A 24,010-nucleotide genomic window follows, 5' to 3' on the forward strand; every position below is an offset into this window, starting at 1 on the left:
CATTTATCCACTTTAATATGATAGATTGGTAAATACACGAGTTTGATTATTTTGCACTTTTATAAGGTATTTTTAAATACTAAGTATATGGCGTAAAAATTTATCAATATTTTTATTTTCAATAAAAAATGATAATTTCAGTTAGTCATATTCAATCCCTAAGGATGACCGACTTGGTCCTACAAAAATTTTCCATCGACCACCAGGATAAATCGGGAAGCGCACGCAGCTGTCAATCCAGATGTCCAACATCCTTTGATTGTGATCCCTATTTGGAAGAAAATTTCTACAAATATCCCATAGCTAGGGATCAAACCGCGGATGTCTGGATGACAACCTGAATATCCTACCGCGGCACCATAGCTCCGGAGACAATATTATCGAACCACGGGTGTCTGGGTGACAACCTAAATGTCCTACCGTGGCACCATGGCCTAGGGGATAATATTTTTGTTTTCAATGAAGCATATATATTGAAATCCTATGCGATTAATCGATCCATTGAGTCAATTAGTGAAACAGGGATCTGAGTTTCTATTTCCAGTTCGATTTTAATAAAACAGGGTGCAATGGAATCCGCAGAAAGGCAGGTTAAATGGTTAACCCTGTATCGTGATCGGCACCAACTCCTCCCCGTATTCCATCCATCTCAGCAGGCATGGATCATAACGACGACGAGTGAGTCGTGACGAAGGAAGGAGGAGTCGAGCGATCACCGTCATCATCTTCGATCGCTTCCGATGATCTCGCTGTAGGCAGGGAGCTATCTGCCGATTCGAATCACCCACCCCCTTGCCTTCGAAGGCATGCTCATGATCCGCCGGCTGGATTGGTTTGTGAATCCTTCTCGCCTATTGGGATGCTCCCTTGATCCCTTTTCTATTTTGGATTAGGTTATCGGTTTTTTTATGCTTCCGGAATCGATCATTTCCTCTTCGTGCTTGATTCTAGATCTCTCTGTGGTGTTTGTTTGAGGTTTATTTTCGAGTTCAATTATGCCGCACCTTGGCAAGTCTATAGATTCGGAAAGAGTTCATTTTGCTACTGGCGCCTTGGACATAGATATATCCGATTTTTGGGAGTGCATTTTCAAACTAATGTAGCTCTAGAGATTTGGAACGCATAGATTTTTGCGATATGCATATTGGTCCTAGATTCGTGTGTATGATCAATTATTTGTTTGCCGATGCTTGTTAACAATCTAAGCAGCCTACTAGATATTTTCAATGATGGTGTAGGTGACAGTTCAGGAATTGTTGCAAAGTGACTGGGCTGTGGTCTGGACAGTCAGAGGACTGATACCGAAGGTTTCTTTACACATTTCTTCCATCTTGTAATTAGAATATCATTTGTGTCTACTTCTATGAACCGTGTCAAAGCTTTTCTGACAACTTTTCTGATATTTCATTAAATTGGTTATTGATCTCCATGTAAATAATTTTGAAAAGGGTATGTTGCTTCAGTTAGTACGTTACAGTTCAGTTTTTCTTTAAAAAAAGGATAAAGCTTTCTCCTTATCAGATAGTTCGTGAATTGCTTTGAATTAAGAAAGAAGGAAATTGTCAACACTGAGGAAAAGGATTACCTCTGTAACCAATTAATCTTCACCGATCTGTGCACCATAAGTCAATAGAATATTGCTACTTAATTTGAGTCTTGTCCACATCTTAATTGAATGCAGAGGTATCCCATTGGTAGTACACCAAATAGTTGTGCTGTTAAATCTACTGCTAAGTCTAGTTTTGGTCTGTTGAAATACCAATTGACAATGATCAAACTCAACATATGATTTCATTTATCTGAACTAGCATCACCAAACTTCACTAAGCCAATCTGTTTGTTGTAGATTCATCTACATATTAAGAGTCCATTTAACTAACCCGCCATTTAAATTCTTGTATCACATTATTTCAGTTAAAAAAATAATTGTGAGAGCATATGTCTTATATGTCTAACAACTTCAGAGATATTGTAAAAGTATACCTTGTATTTTAAAGACCAGTGGAACATTATGCACTCATTTAATCACAATTGCATCTTTCCATCCCCACCCAAATTTTCACTCTGTTGGTAAAATAGTGAGGCCTTTAAATCTTTTGGTCGTTATTATATCTAAAATTCTAGCTAGGGACAATTAAAATGTATAGTTTGTCTGATGCAATTGATATTTTATGTAGATTACACATCTCAGGAGATTGAGAGCCAGATGCAAATTATTAAGGAAAGAGTTGTGAGATAGTCATGGGCAATTTTCTGGATGGGCCTGGTTAACTCATCCATGCTCTATGGGGCACGAGTATACTATGTTAGCTCGTCTTGGGCAACAATAAAAGTAAGTGAAACAGAAACTTGCAAATTGTATTCGTATATGTAGTTCATGTGTTATGTTACAATGAATTAAATTTTTGCTGTAAGAATTATCGACGTGAATTATTGTCTTTCTGTTCAAAATGCTGTTAGTAGACAGTTGGGGGAGAGGATGCTTCCAACAGTGAAATCATTTCTGCTGAACCTGAATGGTGGCAAGGTAGCATAAGTTTACTAGCTTTGTTAAATGTTTTCTTTTGTTGGAGAAATGAGAATTCAAGCCATTTTTTTTCTATTTCACTCACAACATTGTATTTTAAGCTCCTTTTACTATTGATGTCACTCAGAGGATCATTATACTCTGTTCATGGAGCAAGAAAGTGCTTTTCAAGTTTCAAGCTCAAATTGAATGTGTTTCCTTGTTTCTGTAAGTGTGCTTTTTTATTCTAGTGATTTTGTTTTAAGTCTCTTGATCCATCTACACATTTAAAACTTTCTTAATGAGAACATAATAGCAATTTTATAACATGATTCTATTTTTTAAAACTTAGTTTCTCAAATTGCTCTTTTGCTCTTCTAATCATTCCTGCTGTTTGCAGTGTTCAACAAAACTTGTTGGTGTTACTTCTTTCTTGGCATTTTGCTAAAGTGGTTACTTACAGCCATCAGCTTGAGCAACCAATGAAGTTTGGTTTTCACTTATGCTCCGAATAAGAGTTGCGGAAAATTCTTCAACTTTTGTTGAATTTAAGTTTGTCTGAATTATATATCAAGGGAAGCATGGAACTCGTGTTGATCCTTCACCTCTAGATTTTATCCCAGTGAGGATGTTCAAGGCAAGGCTGCTCAGGGAATGTCCTTAATACGTGATAAACATGTAAATAGCCTGTTTGACACCCTAAACACAACCTACTGGGTTGCTCATTATTACTTCATTCCACTTCCAGACTGCAAACTCCTCTCTTTCGTAACCGGACATAAACCTTTATTTTTTGCGCCGTCTTACCCTTAGTATGTATCATTGAGATGGATTTGGCTTTAGGTCTTTTGATGGCATACATATTCGAACTATTTAAATGAACTTTTCTTTGTTAACTATCATTAAGTATACTCTCCAGTGTATGAGCTCCTTTTCAATAGATTTTCCCTTGCCACAGATTTTGAGCCTTAAATGTTCAATGTTACAATCATCTGTTTTGGCTTCAGTTCTTTGTCAAATCAATTAGGGGATTTCTAACTTACAGGCTTTAGTAAATTTGGTCCCAATTAGACGATCCAGTTTGCAGAGGAATGCACCATTGGATCAATGTCCTTGTCCTACCATTTTGCTCTGTGAACAAAGTAGGTTTCTTGAGTCGGTCAGTGAAAGGAAATTGTGCCCAAAAGCATAAGCATGGAGAACATTTTTAGTACATACAAAACTGTTAAATTGCATGGATTCCCACTTATGGATTTTTGCATTAACTCCGATTAGTTCCTTTTCTGAAACGAAGGCAGAATGTCTACTTTGTTTACATATAAAGCTTGCTAAGTGCCAAGTGGTCTCCTAATGTTTGGTCTCACAATAGGGTACAGAAACTACTTTGCTAACGTGCATAGTTTTGTTAAAGCATTCATTAGAAACCCAACCAGGGATTATACTTTTGAAACTAACCCCAGGAACAGTCACGATATATTTAACTCCTGGTTTTACTCTCCTGCAGATGGATGCTTCTCATAAATTGTTTTATCAATTCCTTGAGCTCTTTTAAGTTTTAATTTCTTCTGCATATCTTCTGATTCTGCAGCAGTGCCATGTATGAGCTAACTTTTTCAAATATACATGCATATGAAACCTTCTTGTCATCTTATTTTAGATTTGCAGATTCACTGAAACATCTTTATCTTCAACCATGTTCCAAGAAGTTGATTGTGTGAGACGGAAGAATAATTCCACGTTCCAGGTTGCAGATATCCTTTTGATGAGGCAGTGATTATTATTCTTTTTTCCACCTTGTAAATTTGCAATGTTGCTAGCTAGATTCTGTCCCAGTCACCAAACCTCTCTTGTTACTTTAATGCAATTGGTTTTGGCTTGGAGCGCAACGGCGGCTGGTTAGTTGTATAGCCTTTTTGTATTGTAGTGAAGAATACATTTCACTCACAGCCCCTAATTATATTTATCTTATCTTTGTCGGTTCTCCTTTAATCCAGCTGGTGAACATGTTTGGTATTAAAGAAATCAATTTAAGTGTGCTTGTTTGTGATGAACTTTTGTCGATATACCACGATAGGAGAAAAGAGTTTCAGATTTTTGGAGCTCTCACTTTCGAATCGTCTTAGGCTTGAAATGTATTGGCATCTCCAAGACAGATGCATCTGCGAGTGAAGTTAGAGAGTGGTTGCGAGGTCAGGATGAGTTAGTGAGGGTGAGGGCCACAAGTCACAACTAAAGCCTGGACAATGATTTTTTTTCTCCCATGATGAAATACTTAGTTACATATATAAGGGAATAGATCTCTAAATATACATAAATTTTTTAAAAAAATGGATTTTTAATGCATTTAGGTGGATCTAGTACAATAAAATGATTCTCTTAGAGGAAAAAAAAGAACTTCATGTATAGAATTCGAACAAAATAATGACCTTAATGACAAAATCATCCGATACAGTTGCAATATTTAGATGGGAACAAGAGCATAAAGGTTGAGTGAGTTGAATGTCTTAATTAATAGCAACAGAAATGTTTGAACGAATACCAAGCGCAATCCTTTTCGCGCACCAACCGGTTGTTTGGTTCGCCAACCGACGGTTGAATGTTCTTTCTCGCCATGTTCTGATGTCATGTCGGAGAGCTGGATTCTTGCAAGAATCTCCAAATAATTGGTTCGAGAATCTTTCAAAAATAATTTTTTAAAAAATATATAATATAATATTTCAAAATGACAAAAATGATTAGTTTCTCTAACCAAACAATTCCATACGTTGAATTTTGACTGCGATTCATTCTGTACGATCGATAATCACGAGCCATTCACATCAAATGGGAGACGTTGCCATGATCGAGTCATTTACCAAATTTAATTTTTATATATTGCTTCCAATTTGTTTGGTATCGTGGCAACATATAATAATTATTTTAATGATAAAAAAATATATAAACGTAAGAGTATTCTATTATTTCCAATTTGCTGAAAAGAACTAGGACATTATTTACATTTTCCACAAAGAAAAGGCGTCGCTTTATTATTTGGCCATTATTTACCATTTCGAATAAATGGCATATCATGTTGCGTAATTCTTTTCAGCAAAAAGATGAAATCTATCACTCCAGTAATTCCACACAGTCAGTCCCTCGACTACCTATGAGGAGGTAAATCGGAAAGCTATAGTTAATCATGACGGAGGAAGACATTGCCTCGGCTTCACCGAGATTCGATCCTTGTCCACTTCAATAATTCTGTTTCGTCGTAGTCAACTCAACTATGTCCCGAGGGCTCATATCGCATAATTCTCACTTTTATTAAATGGAGATAAATTAATTTGTTACTGAAGAGATAAATCAATATGTCAAAGTAAAAAATATTATTATTATTATTATTATTATTATTTTGATAAATATCTTGGACGATTAAATTATTGATCAACGAACGTACTGATATGCATGTTTATCGGAGATCATCATCGAGAAGGATAGAAAAGACCTTAAAAGTACTATACAGGAAGGTTAGAATGGTGTTGAGGTGGTTTCTGACAGACTATTTTGACGGTCAAGTTAGGATTTTCTTTAGGAAGAAAAAATTGCCTAAGAAAAAGTAGGGTTTTTGTATGCGCATACATGCGCCCCCGGGAGCGGACAACCTTTTAAAGAGTTGTAAATGTGCATGTTCTCTAGAATGTGCTCATCTGTTTATTACGTGTTCTGAGATGTGCATTTCTGTTACCCACATGTTCCGGGATGTGTGCTAACGTTCTCCACTTCTTCTGGGAAAACGGTTCCATGAACGAAGCAATCATGTCGCTTCCTTATCCCTACACCTGCGCATCTCCAGCGAGCCACATAGGATGTGAGCCTGAGCCGAGGACGAATGAAGAGGTGAGGTCGATGCTGAATGACCTTGAGGGTAGACAAAGTCGATGACTGAAGCTAGGTCGGAGGTGAAGTCGGCGACTAAGGCCAAGTCGGAGGTGAAGCCGACGACTAAGGCCAAGTAGGAGGTGAAGTTGGCAGCTAAGTCTGAGTCAGGGATAAAGTCGATGACTTAGGGTTAGTCGAAGATGAAGTTTGCAGCTGAAGCCAAGTCAGAGATGAAGTGGGTAGCTGGGGCCAAGTCAAGGAGGGCATTTGCACCTAAGACCTAGTTGAAGAGAAAATCTAGCTAACTTACTCCCGGTCAAACTCAACTCCTTGGAATGAGTGCACCGAGCAAGTTCGACTTCACCCGAGTTTCTCCTAGGCTGAGTCTGATTCTATTCGGGTCATGTTTGACTCACTTTGACTTTGACTTACAACTCAACATGACTCTTGATCACATGGGACATGTGGGGGCTGCAAGTCTCTGTCACATCACAAGTCTCTTCGATAAATTTAGTTGAAGGAGATGTAGTCCGACTGATTGGACTATATTTAGTTGTCGTCGACCAACCAAGCTTGTTGTTCAGAGTGTTGAACTGAAGTGTCGATGTTTTGTTGGGACTAGTTGGGTCTTTGTCATCGAGGAGATAAGGCGTCACATTTAGTGAATGTGATATGCAATATCACAAATCAAACTTATGATTAATTAGAGTGTCGTCCTGTCGCATTGATGGCCGACATGCGGTATTCGTCTCAAGCTACAAGACCTTGTCGCATTAATAATGAAGGAATGTGATGATGTCGCTGCTGATGCGACCCTATATCCAACAATGGTGTTGTGTTGTCACTTATCCGGTCTCTACATCCGATGGGTGTATTTGAACCTTCATGAAGATCAAGGCATCGTCTCACAGTTTGCCACTATTGCACTTTAATGAGGGTAGATTGTGCCATGATCACAACGGTTCAGTTGTATGATTTGATGGTTGTGACAAGATCTTGCCATTCTTTTCTCACCATCAAACGACTCTGCAGACCAATGCGGCAACCCTATTGTGCAACCACCAACGTATATTTGGTCATCAAAAAGCAACGCCACTTTAATTGTTGTTGCTTACTCTAATGTCTTCATCTTCCTTCGGCTTCTGGTGACATTGTAAGTTCATCGTTCTTTCTCTTCTTCTATTTCTACTCTCTCTTTGTCCTTCTTTCTGAGCTCATGGTTGCCGACGAACCATCGGTCCCTTGGTATGAGACCTAACGGTCTATATATACAAAAAGGAAAACTCATATCTACGAATACAGTTCGACATCCCTTTGATCACAAGATTAGGATCCCGACACCAGAGCACCAGCCACATGAGCTGCCACCAGGTTATGTCACCTGCTTCCGTGGTCAACTAGTGGATAGCCTTAGTTTTTCAAGACCTCGCCACTTGTTTTCAGATCTCATTGTTATAACTTGCCTAGAATTCATATCATTTGATTTATGGTGCAGTCATTATTCTTTGATTGTACCAAGTTCCACTTAATCCTATGATCTTCCATTATCTCTTTTACCCCAAGCGAGGAGAGCCTAAGGTCCTTTACTTTACTGTCAGGTCGGGGTGTAACTTCTTCAATAAGTACTCAACCTCGCATAAGAGATGGAAAGGTCACTTTATTTTTATCGAACCACCCCAACCGTACACCTGACTGATTGCTTGGCGAGACAATCTACCGACTCAGGCATCGCTTAGACAATACAAATTGGAGCAGGCATATTTAGAGGTGATCGAAATCTTGGCAAGCCTGAAGTTTAATGTTAATATGATGGTGGAGAATGAAGCATCACTCTCCCAAACTAGACTAAGCCTGAATGCAATCGTGTTGGAAGACTGACTGAGTAAGGCGTTGTTTGTTTTAGGTTTCCCTTAACACTGAATAACTTTTCTTCTTCTTGCATATCGAGTCATACTAAATGCCTCGATTAACAAGACCCTAAAATGGGACTTGAGACATTGATAGAAGGCATGTGAACCTCAGAAATGTTGTCACCTTGCCCTTCTTTGGTGGTCGATTCCTCTGTAGCTATAGCGAATCCGAGGTCCTTGGCGTAATAGTGTCGGCTCTTGTTGATGTCGTTGCTGAGACATAGACCCCCGTCATCAAGTTGGAGTCTGCCAAGGTGTTTGAGCACAAGACTGAGGTCAAAGCCAAGGTCCGACATCAGAAGAAGGATTAGATGCTCAAGCATCCACCATCTCCAAGTCCAGCTAAATCAACCTTGAGTCTGAGTTAGGTCAGATCCTCCAAACAACGTAAGTCATTCTGGCCTCTAGCGGAGGGTATCGACGACCTCCTGAGGTGAGTACGGTTATATTTGAGAAGTGTCCTAAGACAATCGCCTTAGAACTTGGGATGACGGGGTATAAGTCAAAATACCCGAAGGTGATTAAGTAGCTCACAAAAGATTCACCACTCTTTTTATTAAAAAACATATACCCTATGATCATTTGTCAGGATTGTTACTCATAAATCTTTGACCAAAGCATAAACACATCAAAAGAATGGTCCTCTTGGACAGATGTTTGAGTAATTTGAATCCACAGGACAAGGAACTATTAGTTGAGCTAGGTGTGACATAGTCAGCTTAGTGGGGGCTGACACACAGACCATGTCCTGAACCAAGCGAATATAAGATGAGTGAAAAGAATAGACACACAAAAAACTGTGGTTGTTGAAGGGTTTAGAAGTGGTTTTGAAATCAATTATGATTTTTTGATTAACTGACAATCATGATGTACTACTAGGTGTCACTCATAATCAATCCATAATTAATAGTTAATTATGAAAAATCAACATAAATCGGAAACCTATAAGGTTACACCAACTATGAGATTATCCAAGAGATATAAAATGAGTTTGAAAATTGAATTCTCAAATCGAGAGAGATTGAGTCTAGTTGAACCAGATGAAGCGCAAATATAGAAGATATTTTATCGAAACGGAAGTGTGGATAGACCACATCTTTTGAAGATAAAGTGGACCCTCTTTGGTTTAATTATAAATCAAATTAGTTTAGTTTTAACTAAAAGGTGGTTTGATTTTGAACTAATATGATTTAGTTTTGAACCAAATTTAAGACTATTGGTTTGAGTTTTTGGTTAACAAATATGAGTTTTTAGTTCATGAACCAAACCCGTTAGAAATCTATAAATATATTTCTATGGAAGAGTTTTAACACAACGAAATTAGAAACCCTAAGCGTTCGGATTTCTATCTCCTCCTCATTGTTGCTGCCCACCTCACCCTAGCCACCGTCCACACTGGTGAACAAGTTAAGAGGTGTATTGTGATACGTCTTACTGCTAGCGAATTAGTGCAAGAAAGCGACCTTGAAGTCGTCAAAGGAGTTAATAGATGAAGCTGAGAGCCAACTGAATCACTGTTAGGCCGAGTCTGATAAGATAGTCAGGAAGATTTGACACTTGACATTGTTTGTGTATTGATGTAGTAGGGAAGCATTTTCAAAGCGGCACAGATAATCTTCTAGATCCAATGACCCTATATATTTCCCAGCTGTGTCCGTCGAAAATGATGAGGCAACTCTTGTTCGAGGATTTTTCCAAAGAAGGGTAGTCCTCGAGCGCCTTCTTCATTGGAGGCAAGCACCTTTATTGCGATCACAAGGAGGCATCTCCTCCGTTCGTGACTCATTTGAATCTTCGTCCGGGAGGATTATCCCCTCGTTGAGTGAGCTTATAATCGGCAAGGCCCCCATGACTAACAACAGCACCTTACCCGGAAGAGAGGGTATGCCTACTGAGGGAGGAGAGGCTCTCGTTAGGGGCAGTTACAGGAGTGGGTGTCGTTGTAGCAGTTCCTGCACCGCCTTGAAAACAAATTGATTAACCTTTTCTTGTGTCATGGCCACTACTTCATCGTGGTTTTTCTCTCCGATGGAGTCATGGTTGTCAGTAGTTATTTTAGTATTAACCATCGCAACATCTTATCTCAAAGTTTCCATCGACAACGTCAATTTGTTCTGATCAAATACTATGGGCAGTCAAGTCATCAGTTAGTGAATGAATTGATGTGCATACTCTTCAGAGATCATCACCGAGGAGGATAGAAAGACCTTTAAAACACTCAATAGGAATGTTAAAATGACATCGGAGATAGTTCCCAATAGACCACTCCGACGATCAAGTTAGAATTTTTTTAGAAATGAAAGTTGTCTAAGGAAAAGTAAGATTTTTATGTGTGCATACCTATGCCTGCGGGCATGGGCGACCTTTTAAAAGGTTGTAAATGTGTTTGTTCTCTTAAATATGCACATCCATTTATCACATGTTCTGAGATGTGCGCTTTCATTATCCACGTGTTTTAAGATGATGTACTAGAAGAAACAGTCCCACCTTTTTACAATTTATTAATTATAAATAGATATTACCAAAAACACACCTTTATAATCCAATTTTATTTAAAAAAGAAATAAAGACAAAAAAAAAAAGAGAAGAGCACGTTTTTTTTTGTTATCATTGAAGGAAACACTTTTTAAAAATACTTTTATTTTCATCAGTATCATATGAGTTTTAGCTAAATCTGCTCTAATATAATCAAAATTATTAAATAATTATAGTCAAGATAATTTTAATATGGATCAAAATTAATTAAATATTGATTAAAATTATTTCAATTTAGTCAATTTAATTAAATTAAAACTTGTTAAATAATATTAAATTTATTTTTATCAATACATTACAACATAGTGGTTGATTCTCTCTAATTAGAATAATTTTTATTAATATTATTACAATAATATTGGATAAGAGTTTTTTTTAATATAAATTTTAAATTATATGCTTTATAATAATAAAAGAAGAGCTTTTGAAAGTCCATTTTCTAAATGGATATAAGCTGTGTTTCAAATTTTCTCAATAAGTGTGATTATTTACTTTTAAGATTAATCAAGTAAGGTCCTCATATCTGGATTATAAAAAAAATTAATTTTTTATAAATTATTTTATAAAATAATTTTGTAGTCTATATTTATAGGAAAAACTCTTTTTACTGTAAGAAAATATATGTATGGTGTTTTAAATTATGCAAAAGCATGTTCTATTTAAACTTCAAACTCTGCTTAAATAAGCTGGATGTTCATTGATATATTTAAAATATATAACTGCATAATAAATGAGTAGTTATTAATTAGAACATATGCAAATCATTAATTAGTAAATAAATTAGTCATTAATACGTACATCCAAGTCTCTATAAATGCGCAGTGATGAAAATAATTGCCGGTAATTAATGATATTAATGTGTATATTGATGATTATGCGAGTAATTAACAAAATATTTTAATAATATGATTATGTTTGTTGTTTGAAGGGATAGTTAGAGGAACTTTTATGATTTAATAAATGTAGACCGATTTTTTTTATTTTAACGATTTTTTTATATAATTTAACACACCACACACACAAATGAGTCTTTCCAACAAAGATTTACCTTTCGAGGAATCTTTCCAACAAAGATCTACCCCTTCTAAGGAGTCTTCCCAACAGAGGCTACCTCTCTCGATGATCTTCCCAATAAAGGGCGACTTCCTCAAGCCCCAATTCTACTCAACTCTACTTACCTCCTCAGCTCCGCAACTCTACTCGACACTGCTAGCCTCCATAGCTCCTTAGCTCTGTTCGACACTGTCGACCTTTGCATCTCCTCAGCTCTGCTTAACTCTGCCAACCTCCTCAACTCTGCAACTCTATTCGACACTATTGACCTCCACTACTCCTCAGCTCTGTTTAGCATCGTCGACCTCCGTAGCTCTTTAGTTTTGCTCAGCTCTGCTGACCTACTCAGCCATTCAACTCAACCATGCCTGAGCCCTTTAGCTCAACTCAACCATTGGACGTGAGAAAAGTAAAGTGATGAGACCCCAGTTTCTACCTAAACGTGGGACATCATGATCAATAGAATGGGATGACAGGACCTACAGAGCATTGTGATGTGATATTTCTCATGGTAAACGTGGGACAACATGATCAATAGAATAGGATGATAGGACCTACAGAGCATGGTGACGTGACATCCCTCATAGCAAACAAGGGATGACAAGGTCAATGAGATGTGGGATAACATAACCCTTAGGGGACGTTTGGTTGGGGGGTTAGTGTTGTTAACCTTGGTTATCTGTTCAAGGTTATCAATAATAACTTTGTTTGGTTTAGGTTATCAATAATTCTCAAGTAATGCAGCATCGTAGCCACATCAGTAAAACGTTAGCAAATGGGTTATAAATTTAGAATATGATTATCTTGACAACCTAAGGGTTTCTGCAATTCTGGAGGCTAATAATTTTTTCCCATAATTACCCTCCGATTTTAAAATTGAGTTAATTGGAATGTACAGTGAAACCTAATTTAAACTGAGTTAATTAATTTAATAAAATTTAATTTTAATTTTATAAATTTAATAAATTATATTTATTAATTTAATGAATTATTTTTATTAAAATAATTCTTTTAATGAATTATTTATTAATATATAAATTTATTTTAAATTTTAAAAAATATAAATAAATTTTATTTATTTATTTTATATATTATTAATTTATTATCATTCTTAATATTAAACTGATTATGTTTTATTCTATCTAAATAAATAAGTTGAACCAAACAATATTAAGTTATATTTTATACTCATAACCATGGTTATACATGATAATTCGAATCAAACGTACCGTTAGAGTATGATGATAGGCCACCCTTTATCTATATAGAACACCCCATTTGTCAGGACATGGAGCACATGGATATCATCTTTCACCCAGGGAGAATGTATAAAAGCAAACCACTCTTATAGGCAGAGGTATGCGTACATTTTATCTCCTAACATTTCCCTTTTATCTATTGTTCTTCTTCTCTTTCAGAAATCTTACTAGAGTCAGAGTGGTTGAGTTTAATTTCATCTAGATCTCCATTTTAACCCTCTTCGGATCTTGCAGGGATTAGACCCGCCTCTTCTCCTTTAGATCTTAGAGATTAGTCAATTTGGAAGTAAACTCACCGGTAACTCACAATAACAAATAATATTTATTTTAGACTTAATTTGATTATTTTATTAAATAAGATGAATAATACAAAATTTACTTGCCTTAATTTCTCAAACAATGTTCAATTTATCCTCTTTCCATTAATTTTTATTTGTTAAAAAGATTTATTGGAACAGTTGACTTGAAGAAAAATCTAAAACAAAAAAAGACAAAATTAAGTTCAAACTAATCCACTCATCCAATCCGACAAATCGATCAACAATTTATTTTATTTTTTAATCCACGTATCTAGCTCGATACAAATCTATCAACATCCAGTTTCAATTATAATTTCCCGTACAAGTTTGGCCAAACAATAGCTGCGGCCGGATCCGTTCAACGAACCTGAACCTGACCCGACAGCGATCACGGGTTTCGGCCGATGCGGGTGTGGATGAGCTGGCGTCCGGTAAGTCGGCAGCTCGCCGTGGGCCACGGCGCCATGTGAACTGTACGCCTGCCGACGCGGGCGGTGGTGTGGTTGGGTGGGGCACAGGGGCGCCGCTCCGCCGTCGCATCCCGACCGTCCATCTCACCGATCCGTGTGCTCCGGCTCTGATTGGTCACGGTCAGGGGAAACGTCGCTCTCGCTCTGCTCGATTTTTTAAAATATTTAATCATTGGAATATTAATTAGTTATTCTTAAAAACCATGGCTCACATCAGGCACGGAGAGTAGGGCCCCAGGCTCGGGTCCAAACCGGCATGGCCTGGGCATGGCGCGTGACATGCGGGTGAGGAGCGACTAGGGAGAGAGGGAAGCCTACGTGGGGCCTCCACCCTTTAGGCCGAAAGCGACGTCACGCCGTCAGTTTGTCTTATCGCCGCCGTTAGCTCACAGACGGACGAGGTTGGATGGAAAAATGAGTTTTCCTTTGATAAAATTAAAAAAACCCAGATAATATCGAGAAGGAATCTCCGCGACCAACCACGTCTTCGTGGAGATTCCGGAATCCGTCGGTCGAGGAACGACGAAATTAGGCCACGCACTTATCTTCAACATTAATCCGCTTGCCGATTTTTTTTTTGTCGATAAGAAAATAGAACAATATAGTTAGATAGTTTCATTCATGGGGACCTGTACACATACAGCGTCATAAAAATGAATATAATTAGGTATAAATGTTTATTATTCTGATGTATTGGCGATACTGTAGGGGTATAGGCACACGACTAAACTTCACCTACCTATTATTATTATTATTATTATTAAAAAATTCTATTTATTGCAATAGCGGTATGTAGTGCTGCGGTGTAACGGGTAGTCTCCTGTCTTCCTTCGCCTCCACTTTCCATCCTCCCGAGAGAGAGAGAGAGAGAGAGAGAGAGAGAGCAGCGGTAGGCAAATAAAACGGACTCCCACCTTCACGTTGCCCCATTTTTTATCGCGTTCTCTCTATCTCTCTCTTACCCTTTTTCTGAGGACCCGAGGCAGGGTTTGACTGTTGGGAGCAGTGGTGAGCGAGCGGCGGAGCAGCATCGCCATCATTCCTTTTGCTGCCCGCAAGCCCCGCGGCTCCTGGCCTGCTCAGCCATCGGTCCCTCGCGCTTCGTGCTTTTTTAGCCGTCGCTCCGAGAGAGATCTACCATGGCGAAGGAGTTGGAGGATGCGGAGTTTTGGCTTCCCGCCGAGATTCTCGGCGGGGACGACGAGCCCTTTCTCGTTAAGAGCGCCAGCGATGGGAAGGCGGCGAGTTTCTCAGCGGCTGGGTTCCCTAGTGAGTTACCGTTCGGCTTCGCCGCGAATCTGGACTCACCGGTGGAGTCCGTAACCGACGAGGAGGAGGATTACATGGCCGGGCTCACCAAGCAGATGGCTCATTACTTTCTGCAGGACGACGACGAGGAGGCCGAGGTGGCCACTGGAGCGGCGGAGAACTCGGAGGTAAAGATTACGTTACTGTTTTGTTTGTGGATCATTCGACTGGATTTTGAAAGGTCTGCGTGCAGGCCATGGCCGGCTCACCTCAGTCCACGCTTTGTGTGTGGTCGGCTTCCTCCAACAAAGGGAGCCCGAATGGACCTTCGCTGGTGTCGTCGCCGCCAACGTTGTCTCCGCTGGAAGAGAGGGAAAAGGCAGAAAACCCTCGTGATCTGCTCCACGAGGCAGCGGGGCAGGTGATGCGTCTGCGTCTCGACGAACTCGGCCGTCAGGGGACCTTGTATGAACGTGGGATTCTCCGTGCGCATATGACTTCACCGATTGCCACTGCTCCGACGAAAGTTGGTACCGAATTTTTTGCTCCAAATCCTGTTCTCAGCCAACAAGAGATACAAACAGCTCATGTGAGTATTATCCCTGTCAGTTTCAAAGATCTCCGGAACGGACACAAACCAATTTGTTCTTCGCATTTCTGAATCATGTTCATTCCTCTTTCTGTAGTTTTACCACTTGAAGAGGCAACAAGAGATAAAGCAGCAGTTGTCGGCGGCGGCGGTTTGGGCGAAGCAGACCAAAGTCAAATCTACCAGTAGTGGCGGACGGTACGGCGAAAATCTCTACTGCCGCCCCTTGGATCTCCCCGACTCGGCGTGGCCGCCCTTAGGAAAATCACCAGCTCAACAGCAACAACCACCGGCCTTTACTGGGTCCGGCATGCGTGCCGTCTTCCTCCACACCGCAGCAGCCCGAAAGGAGTCCGCCGGCACCGGGGTCTTTCTTCCACGCCCCACCGGAAACAAATTCGAACCGAAGAAGAAAAAGTCAGGTACACCGCCTTCCATCGAGTGCCAGAATCCTTCCCATGGATCTGGTATCGTCCTCGATCTGTATTCCTTTTTTTGTATTTTCTCGTATGATTCAATTTGCTGGCCAATAAGCTCTCAAACTATTCCTTGTCCTTTGCGTGTAAAGCCTTCGAGATTCTTCCATTCTTTCAACCTTTTCCCATCGTTGTTTCTAGTCCGCACAGGCTGCTCCACCGTTTTGGTGCCCGACAGGGTGGTACAGGCGTTGAATCTGAACCTCGACGAATTCGCAGCTCAACCTCGATTCCCCGGTGGCTTTGTTCTCAGCCATGGTGATTCCTCCATTTCCTCTCCTCAATTCGAGCTGTTTTCGTTTTGTTTTTTTTGTTTGCCTAAACCGCAAGTTCATTTTTTTTTCCTTCCCGGAGATGCTCTCATTGGGCGAAGCAGCGTCGTGCCGTCCCATCAAAAGAAGCCCCACCCCAAGCTCAGCACGCTGCCGCCGACCGGGCCAGCATTTCCAGCAGCACCAGCAGCAGTCGCTCACGAGACGGGCCTCCCCCAGGAGTGGACCTACTGACCCCGTCTGCCCCACTAACATCATACTCACCTCAGCGCAGTAGTGGTTGCTTTAGCGATTAGCTAACTTCAGTAGAAGCAAACGCCAAAGTATCCTTCCTTAGTTAGGATTATTGATATTGTATTTTTGACGGCGCCGGTGGTTGCAGATCCAGCAGGGTACGGTGGTGTGCAATAAACCCATGGTCGTGGCGAAGAATTACGGTAGAAAAAAAAATGCGTCTAAATAAGAACATCTCCAAGCAAAGATTCTTCCTTTCTGCCATGGTACCATCTTAATTGTGTCTCTGCAGCCCAATCAATGCAGTTCAGGCGCAGAGCACAAGAACATGGGCTTGAAATAAGAACGTCCAAGTATCATTTGTTTTGTAATCCGTTTTGTATATAAATGAAATATTTTATGGTTTTGCTCAAGTTCGAAATTTGTGGATCCCTTTCCAGTTCTTCCGTCGCGCGGTCGGAGCGTGGGAGAGAGACGATCGATTATGTATCGGTTTACGAGGTGTATTAATGCCTTTTGAAATCTTTTGTTTTGTTTTGTGAGAAAGGCGTTGCTTGCTAGCTAAGCGAAGGCAGGAGTGTGGTCAGTAGTGGGTGATCCGTACTTGGGAGGTCTTTAATGTTTTGTCCTCTCTCGAGCTTTCCTTTTTCATTAGCACTGCGTGAGTTGGCTCGCTCAATCTCCGCTTTACTTTATAAAGAACTAGCAGCTGCGCTGTCCCCTGTGCCTAAAAAACCGTCACACGCGTTTGAGGATGAGACGCGAGCTGATGTTTTTTCAGTTTACCGTAACGGAATTTTTTATACGTATTTTTCATTACGATGACGACAACTGAAATATGAAGGTGGGTAGCGTAACGTTGTTTTCAACTGGTTCTACTTTGAATACGTTGTTCTTTGAGAGGGTTAATTGTAGTTAAAATAGATTTGACTTTGTATCAAATAAATCGTAACAATATAGTGTCCTTGTCTAAACAACTATAAAGAAATATCAATATGAATTTAAAACATAAATAATAATTTATTTTTTATTCAGAAGTATTTGGCGCGATCAAAATTAGTAGGCGAGGATTGTAAGTGGGCCCCCGGTTTCGGCAAGTTAGTCAGAATTCAAGTAAAATGAGTAGTTTTTATTTATTTTATTATAGTGATAATTAGATTTGCGAGTTGAGTGAATTGCACGTAATCTAAAAAGCTGCACATCCGTCTTGGATATTATTTTTTTATTAAATAATTTAAATAGATTGATTAAAATTTTATTAATTTATTTAGAAATAAATTTAAATAAATCAGTTCGTGCGGATTGCAAGTTCATACGAATTGCCCCTAGCTGACTCGATTAACTCGGTGATTGGGAATAAATTTTCTTATTCAAAATTCAAAATTATTGGACTTAATTAGAAATTTCTCAATCCGTCGAGCGACCATCCCGCGCCGTCCTCGTCCTTACCCTGCCAGATGATAGATTTTTTGACGGGCCAATTGCTTGACCACGGGCCGGGCCGGACCACGAATTGGTCTAGTCGCTCATGGGTTAATTTTTTTTTAAGTTGATCATCGCAAATTAATTAGGTGGAAGAAAAATTAATATTAAAACTATTCGAGGATGAAATAACTGTGATTATGTTTATACAAAGGATATGAACATAATTAGATTCTTGATTAGTATAATAAAACTTCAATGTAATATTTTTTATTGCTAAATTAATACCTAAACTAAAAATTTAAATCCTTAATAGATCCCCAAATAAATATAAATAAGAGTTGAATACTGAATTATTAAAACAAATAAAAATAAATAAATAAACATTCTTTTGCCGCCGCCGATTTATAAAAATCCTGGAAGATTGTAATTTAGAGTTGCAATTTTATTAAAATTTAAATTATAAATTGGTTTTTTTGATAATTAGTAAATGTGTTATTATTTGAAATAATATATGATTGGTTCGATAATTTTAAGACTATTATCATAAAAATTACTTAAACTGGATTTTCTGGTGACAGGTGGCGATCTATGACAGGCAGGCGAAGATCGACGTGTAAGAGAAAACTGGACGATGAGGTTGACATGGCGGCGGCCACCAAAACGGCATTCGCAGTTGGAGATGGGCGCATATGCTCTCTTCCAAGAATCCCAACCGAGAATATACTCAGGAGGAGGAGGAGCGGCGCGAGCTCTTCGAACTCCTCTCCGTTCCCTATCTTGTTTGGGTTTCGGGAAGTGGAACCGTAGGAATCGCCAATATGGTTCCCACCGATTCGCTACTATGCACGAATCGTCTCCCTTTGTTATCGCCCTCCGCGCCGTCGGCACGGTTCCGTTGCCTGCCCTCTCCATCGACTTCCCTGTCGTCGTCTTCCTTTCCGGTGGAGCTGCGTCTGATGTTGCGGCAGGGAGCGCGGAGAGTTGAGGGCTATGCAGGGAAGCGGAAAGAGATGAGGGTGGAAGAAGTAAAGGAGGTGGAGGTGGAGGAGGAGGAGGTGCCTCCGTTAGTGCAGGATGAGGAGGCTATCTTTAAGCCACGCCGGATTGCTCTCTTTGTGGAGCCTTCCCCTTTCGCGTAGGTTCCTTTTCCTTCCTTGCTCAGCCTTTAGCTATTTTTTCTTTCACTCGTAAAGAAATTTTGCGGTGTTATTCTCATTTTTGTTGCATAAAGATGCCATCTTGAAGCTAATCGAGTTTGATAATTGCTCTGCGACGTATCCCTTTTTGTTGGGTTTGAGACTTCCTTTCAGACTTGTCATGATTGATTCAACAGAAACCCTAGAATTAGAAGCAGCTTAGTTCATAGGTGCTTTGCTTCCTGGAAGCTCTGGTTTAGACGCTGTATGCTATATTTACTATTCCATGGTCAATTCTTTGGATGGATGTGCTCTTGTAAGTGCCAGTAGAGGAATTAAAAATTCGAGTCAGATAACAAGGAGAAATTAAGACATTTAGGAAAACAACAAGTTTATTTCACTACAACAAGGTATCATAGTGCAATTAATCTTCAGTTGAGCTATCCATGTTAATGTGGGTACTCAATGCAAAAAACCCTCTACTTTTATGTCTACTAGGAGAATTATCCAATACTGGTTTGGTGCTTGCTGTCAGTAAATGTGTCCAAATCTAACAAATCTGATTTCCTTTAGGTGCCATCAACGATCTTATCTTTCACTACCCTGATTGCCAGGTACATTTCTGGATACAAAAATCGTTTCCAGAATTTCATCAAATATCTGCGTGAAATGGGGGACGAGGTACACACTTATAGCATTCAACAACATCATCTAAAAGCAAATTAGGAACACGAACTGTATGGTAAATCTTAATCACTGGAAGAATAGCAAAGAAGTGGTATCAGATTAGCATCTCAAAAGATGATAGAATTTGGGTCTTGTTGCACTTAGTACTTCTCAGATAGCATGAACATACCTCTAATTGTTGGGACAAGCTTGTTTTACATAAAGGGTCATTGAATAAATGTGTTGTTTCATGTAGGTCATGGTGGTGACCACACATGAAGGAGTTCCTCAAGAGTTCTATGGTGCAAAGATTATTGGTTCATGGAGGTACACAAAATGAGCAATCTCCTGGTTTATGTACTAAACACTTAAATAAACAGTCTCTCATTAGTCATTTAGTTTCTCTGTTATTGACAACATTATCAAGCTCAAGATACTTTGCATCTTAACTATAGCAAGTTCAGAATGAACTTATCATTTGGCCTAAAGCATTCTCATTCTGATGGAAGTATGGCAGTATGCAAATTTTCCTCAAACAAAACTTCTACAAATCATATAAGGTTTTGATGGAAGTTCTCATTCCACACACCTAGATTCAATCAAATACTATTTGTTTACTTCTCTGAGTCATCTTCACCTCCACACTTGCAACTCTCCTTTTCCATTTATTTTTTGATCTGATATTTACTTTCTTTTCCAGTTTCCCATGCCCTTGGTATCAAAAAGTCCCACTTTCTTTAGCACTTAGCCCAAGAATAATCAAAGAAGTTGCGAAATTCAAGCCTGACATTATTCACGCATCTTCTCCAGGAGTCATGGTAATCTTAACTTGGGAGTAGCTTTCATTTTTGTGAAAATTATCCTTTTAGAATAAAGATTAAACTAATACCATTCTTTTCAACAGGTATTTGGTGCTCTGGCAATTGCGAAAATGCTTTGCGTTCCTATAGTGATGTCATACCACACTCATGTTCCAATGTGAGTTGGCTTTCTGCATTTATATTGTGACATGGATATCAAAATTATAAAGTAAAAAAAAATGATCCTTTTCTCAAAGGACTTTTGCTAAGAAATGAACTAATAATTTCCAACTTCAGTGATCATCCACATCCTTTAGGTTTTTTGTTCCGAAGTGTGAGGCCATGCCAATTCCTTGTTTGAAACTTGCTAAATGTTTTCAATCTTTGTGCTGCAGATACATTCCTAGATATACATTCAGTTGGTTGGTGAAGCCAATGTGGTTGATTATCAGTGAGAAAATTTTCCTTTCCCTCTATCCTATAATTCTTCCAAAAACTCCTCCAACAATTTTAGTTTGGTGCTTTACTCTCTGATTTCTATTTTGAAGGATTCCTTCACAGAGCTGCTGATCTTACGTTGGTGCCTTCAGCTGCTATTAGCAAAGATCTTTTAGCTGCTCATGTAACAGCAGGTTAGCAGAGTAATCTGTTCCGTGGTATTAGTCTGATCTGTTGCTGATGGCTTTCTTTCTCAATAGCTAACAAGATACGCCTTTGGAACAAGGGCGTCGATTCAGAAAGCTTCCACCCTCGATTCCGTAGCCATCAAATGCGCATGAAATTAAGGTATCTCATCGCCACACCACTGCCAATAGGCATGAGCAATTGAATGTGCAAGAATAATTGTGCCATATGAATTAGTTATTTGTCTAAAAACTCTCTTTTGCCAGTAATGGTGAACCAGAAAAGCCCTTGTTGATTCATGTTGGACGATTAGGAGTTGAAAAGAGCTTGGACTTTTTGAAAAGGTTAGTTCTATTTTACTCTTCAGTTTCCAATGAATACTAATTTGATATTGCTTGCCTATGCAAAGGGATACCTATCTTAGTTCCTTCTTGTCCTTTATGTAGCAGGAATGGAAAATCATAATGTAGGAGGAATGAAAATTGATTTCCATAAAATTTTCATATACAAAAGCACAACATATGTTGCTTTCTGAATACAGACAAGCAAGTAAATGTGAAGAGCTCGAAAACTTTCTCTAATATTTACATAAACGCATCGAACAGGGTTATGGATAGGCTGCCGGGAGCAAGAATTGCTTACATAGGAGATGGACCGTATCGGTATGCTATTCTCCCATTCCTTATCCCTATGATAATAATACATTTATCACTGGTTTGCTCACTTGTGACGATAACATACCCTTGTTCATTGACATGGTCTCTTTGCAGGCCTGAGTTGGAGAAGATGTTTGCCGGTATGCCTGCTGTATTCACAGGGATGCTACACGGGGAAGAGCTTTCTCAAGCATATGCCAGTGGGGATGTCTTTGTGATGCCTTCAGAATCTGAAACACTTGGCCTTGTCGTATTGGAGGCCATGTCGTCTGGAGTTCCTGTGGTTGCAGCCCGTGCCGGAGGCATCCCTGACATCATACCGAAGGAGCAAGAAGGCAAGACCAGCTTCCTCTTCACTCCCGGGGACATTGATGACTGTGTAAACAAGATCGAGCACCTCTTGTCTTGCGAAGAGTTCAGAGTAGCAATGGGCAAGGCCGCTCGAGAGGAGATGGAGAAGTATGATTGGAGAGCATCAACACGGAAGATCCGCAACGAGCAGTATAATGCAGCAATCTGGTTCTGGAGGAAGAAGAGAGCACAGCTGCTCCGGCCGTTTCAGTGGCTGATGAAGAAGCTCAGGTCACAACAGATCAATTATGTCTGATACTGAAAAGAAAATGCTGCTACGTACCCGGTGGATACAAGTATCTTAGTCTCTAAGGTTGACTCGATCTCTTATTATATCCTCATCTATATTTAAATAAACTTTTAACACAACCAAAATTGCAATATTGCGAGTATCATGTCGTCAAGTTCATCCCTCTACTGTCTTGGGGAATAAACAAGGTCTTGCGTTGCCAAGTGAAACCTCAGGGAGGTTTGCCTGAAGTAAACAAAAAGACACCTCAAGCAGAGGAGATCATCGACAGACATAGATACATGAATGACAAATGTATCCATCCACGAGTGCAATGGCAAGTACTTTTGTAATTAATTAAATATTTATGATTTAATTTTTAATTATGATGCATTATAGATTAATTTTTTTTTAGTCGGAAGATAATTTTGGAACGGATTAATTTTTTTCAATTGGAAGATAATTCTAAAAAGTTGATTATGGAACAATGTGCAATTAGTACTTTTAAATTTATTTTGATGACCAATGAGAAACTTTTATGGATTGAATTGATCATTTTAAAGATTAACCCATTCAAAAAGTTGATTACTAAAAAATGAATGATAAATATAGCCTCCGGTATTATAGTAAGAGGTGAGATTAATTTTCTAGACAATGAATATTCAAATTTCACTCAAGACATGTTAGATTTGTAAAGTTTGAAAAATTTATGATGTTGGATTGTTCGTTAGGATTCATTTATATTTTTTATTTATTTTTATAATTAATAAAAAAAATTTTGTAAGATCGAATTAATCAGGAGTAGAATAAGAATTAAATATTTGAATTATAATGATAAATGTAGTTGATGAAGCAGGTGCTTTATATTCAGACAATGGACATGAAACAATCTGCTTTGTGTTTTCCATGCAAGATAACCATAAGATTCTTTAACTTCTCCATCCTGTTGACTAACGAAGGATTGAGTCAACAAAGGATTGAAGCTCTCTACGGATAAGTTCTGCCGGATATCATCAGGATTCTTATAATGAAATTGAATCTTGCCGGATATCAAGACAAACAAACAGATATGTTATTTATTATTCTGAAATTTAAAATAATAAATATGTGCTTTTCTTATATAAATAAAGAATGTGAGTTTTTGTAAGTATGTGCTTTTCTTAAATATTTCATGTCTTTCTGCGTTGCACTTGTCGAATAACATTTTAAAATAGGACAAATAAAAAAAATGGAGAATAAATAAAAGCATAACTAAATAACTGATGATCTTCCTATTAAGTTCCACTTAAGTAAACAACTCAACAAACAACTAGTTGTTTATCATAAATACTTACTTGTTTTTTCATTCTTCTCTATTTCATTTTTGTTTTCTGTCGAGCCACATTGTTTTAATGTAAAAAACATAAAAAATATT

At 38.8% G+C, this 24,010-nt stretch overlaps 2 protein-coding genes across 3 annotated transcripts; both read left to right on the forward strand.

The window, feature by feature from the left end:
• Nucleotides 1–14,700: 14,700 nt before the first annotated feature.
• On the forward strand, nt 14,701–17,122 carry LOC141835361 (uncharacterized). The gene is made up of 5 exons (XM_074722805.1): nt 14,701–15,326; nt 15,392–15,727; nt 15,825–16,149; nt 16,345–16,461; nt 16,558–17,122. Exons 1-5 carry the CDS (start codon nt 15,030–15,032, stop codon nt 16,707–16,709), a joined length of 1,227 nt encoding a protein of 408 aa, XP_074578906.1. The 5' UTR covers nt 14,701–15,029; the 3' UTR covers nt 16,710–17,122.
• Nucleotides 17,123–18,836: 1,714 nt separating this feature from the next.
• On the forward strand, nt 18,837–22,982 carry LOC141834866 (sulfoquinovosyl transferase SQD2-like). 2 transcript variants are annotated; one of them, XM_074722248.1, is made up of 11 exons: nt 18,837–19,269; nt 19,885–19,951; nt 20,193–20,263; nt 20,637–20,754; nt 20,841–20,914; nt 21,132–21,187; nt 21,285–21,368; nt 21,435–21,522; nt 21,627–21,704; nt 21,966–22,022; nt 22,131–22,982. In XM_074722248.1, exons 1-11 carry the CDS (start codon nt 18,953–18,955, stop codon nt 22,621–22,623), a joined length of 1,503 nt encoding a protein of 500 aa, XP_074578349.1. In that variant the 5' UTR covers nt 18,837–18,952; the 3' UTR covers nt 22,624–22,982. The 2 variants fall into 2 exon arrangements, with proteins under 2 accessions (XP_074578349.1, XP_074578350.1); XM_074722249.1 differs by lacking the exon at nt 19,885–19,951 and having other exon boundaries at nt 19,171–19,269.
• The last annotated feature ends 1,028 nt before the right edge of the window (nt 22,983–24,010 follow it).

Source organism: Curcuma longa, chromosome 9 (assembly GCF_044706935.1).
Source record: "Curcuma longa cultivar G26 ecotype Majalengka, Jawa Barat chromosome 9, ITB_CL_G26_1.1, whole genome shotgun sequence".
Taxonomy (NCBI): Eukaryota; Viridiplantae; Streptophyta; class Magnoliopsida; order Zingiberales; family Zingiberaceae; genus Curcuma; species Curcuma longa.

Excerpts from the sequence above, each read along its gene's own strand:
- LOC141835361 (XM_074722805.1), top strand. The coding sequence starts at position 15,030 with ATGGCGAAGGAGTTGGAGGATGCGGAGTTTTGGCTTCCCGCCGAGATT. Across the intron at positions 15,728-15,824 it reads AAGAGATACAAACAGCTCAT|TTTTACCACTTGAAGAGGCA; the intron begins GTGAGTATTATC and ends CTCTTTCTGTAG. Across the intron at positions 16,462-16,557 it reads TGGCTTTGTTCTCAGCCATG|ATGCTCTCATTGGGCGAAGC; the intron begins GTGATTCCTCCA and ends TCCTTCCCGGAG.
- LOC141834866 (XM_074722248.1), top strand. The coding sequence starts at position 18,953 with ATGGTTCCCACCGATTCGCTACTATGCACGAATCGTCTCCCTTTGTTA. Across the intron at positions 19,952-20,192 it reads TGCGTGAAATGGGGGACGAG|GTCATGGTGGTGACCACACA; the intron begins GTACACACTTAT and ends TGTTTCATGTAG. Across the intron at positions 21,188-21,284 it reads GCCAATGTGGTTGATTATCA|GATTCCTTCACAGAGCTGCT; the intron begins GTGAGAAAATTT and ends TCTATTTTGAAG.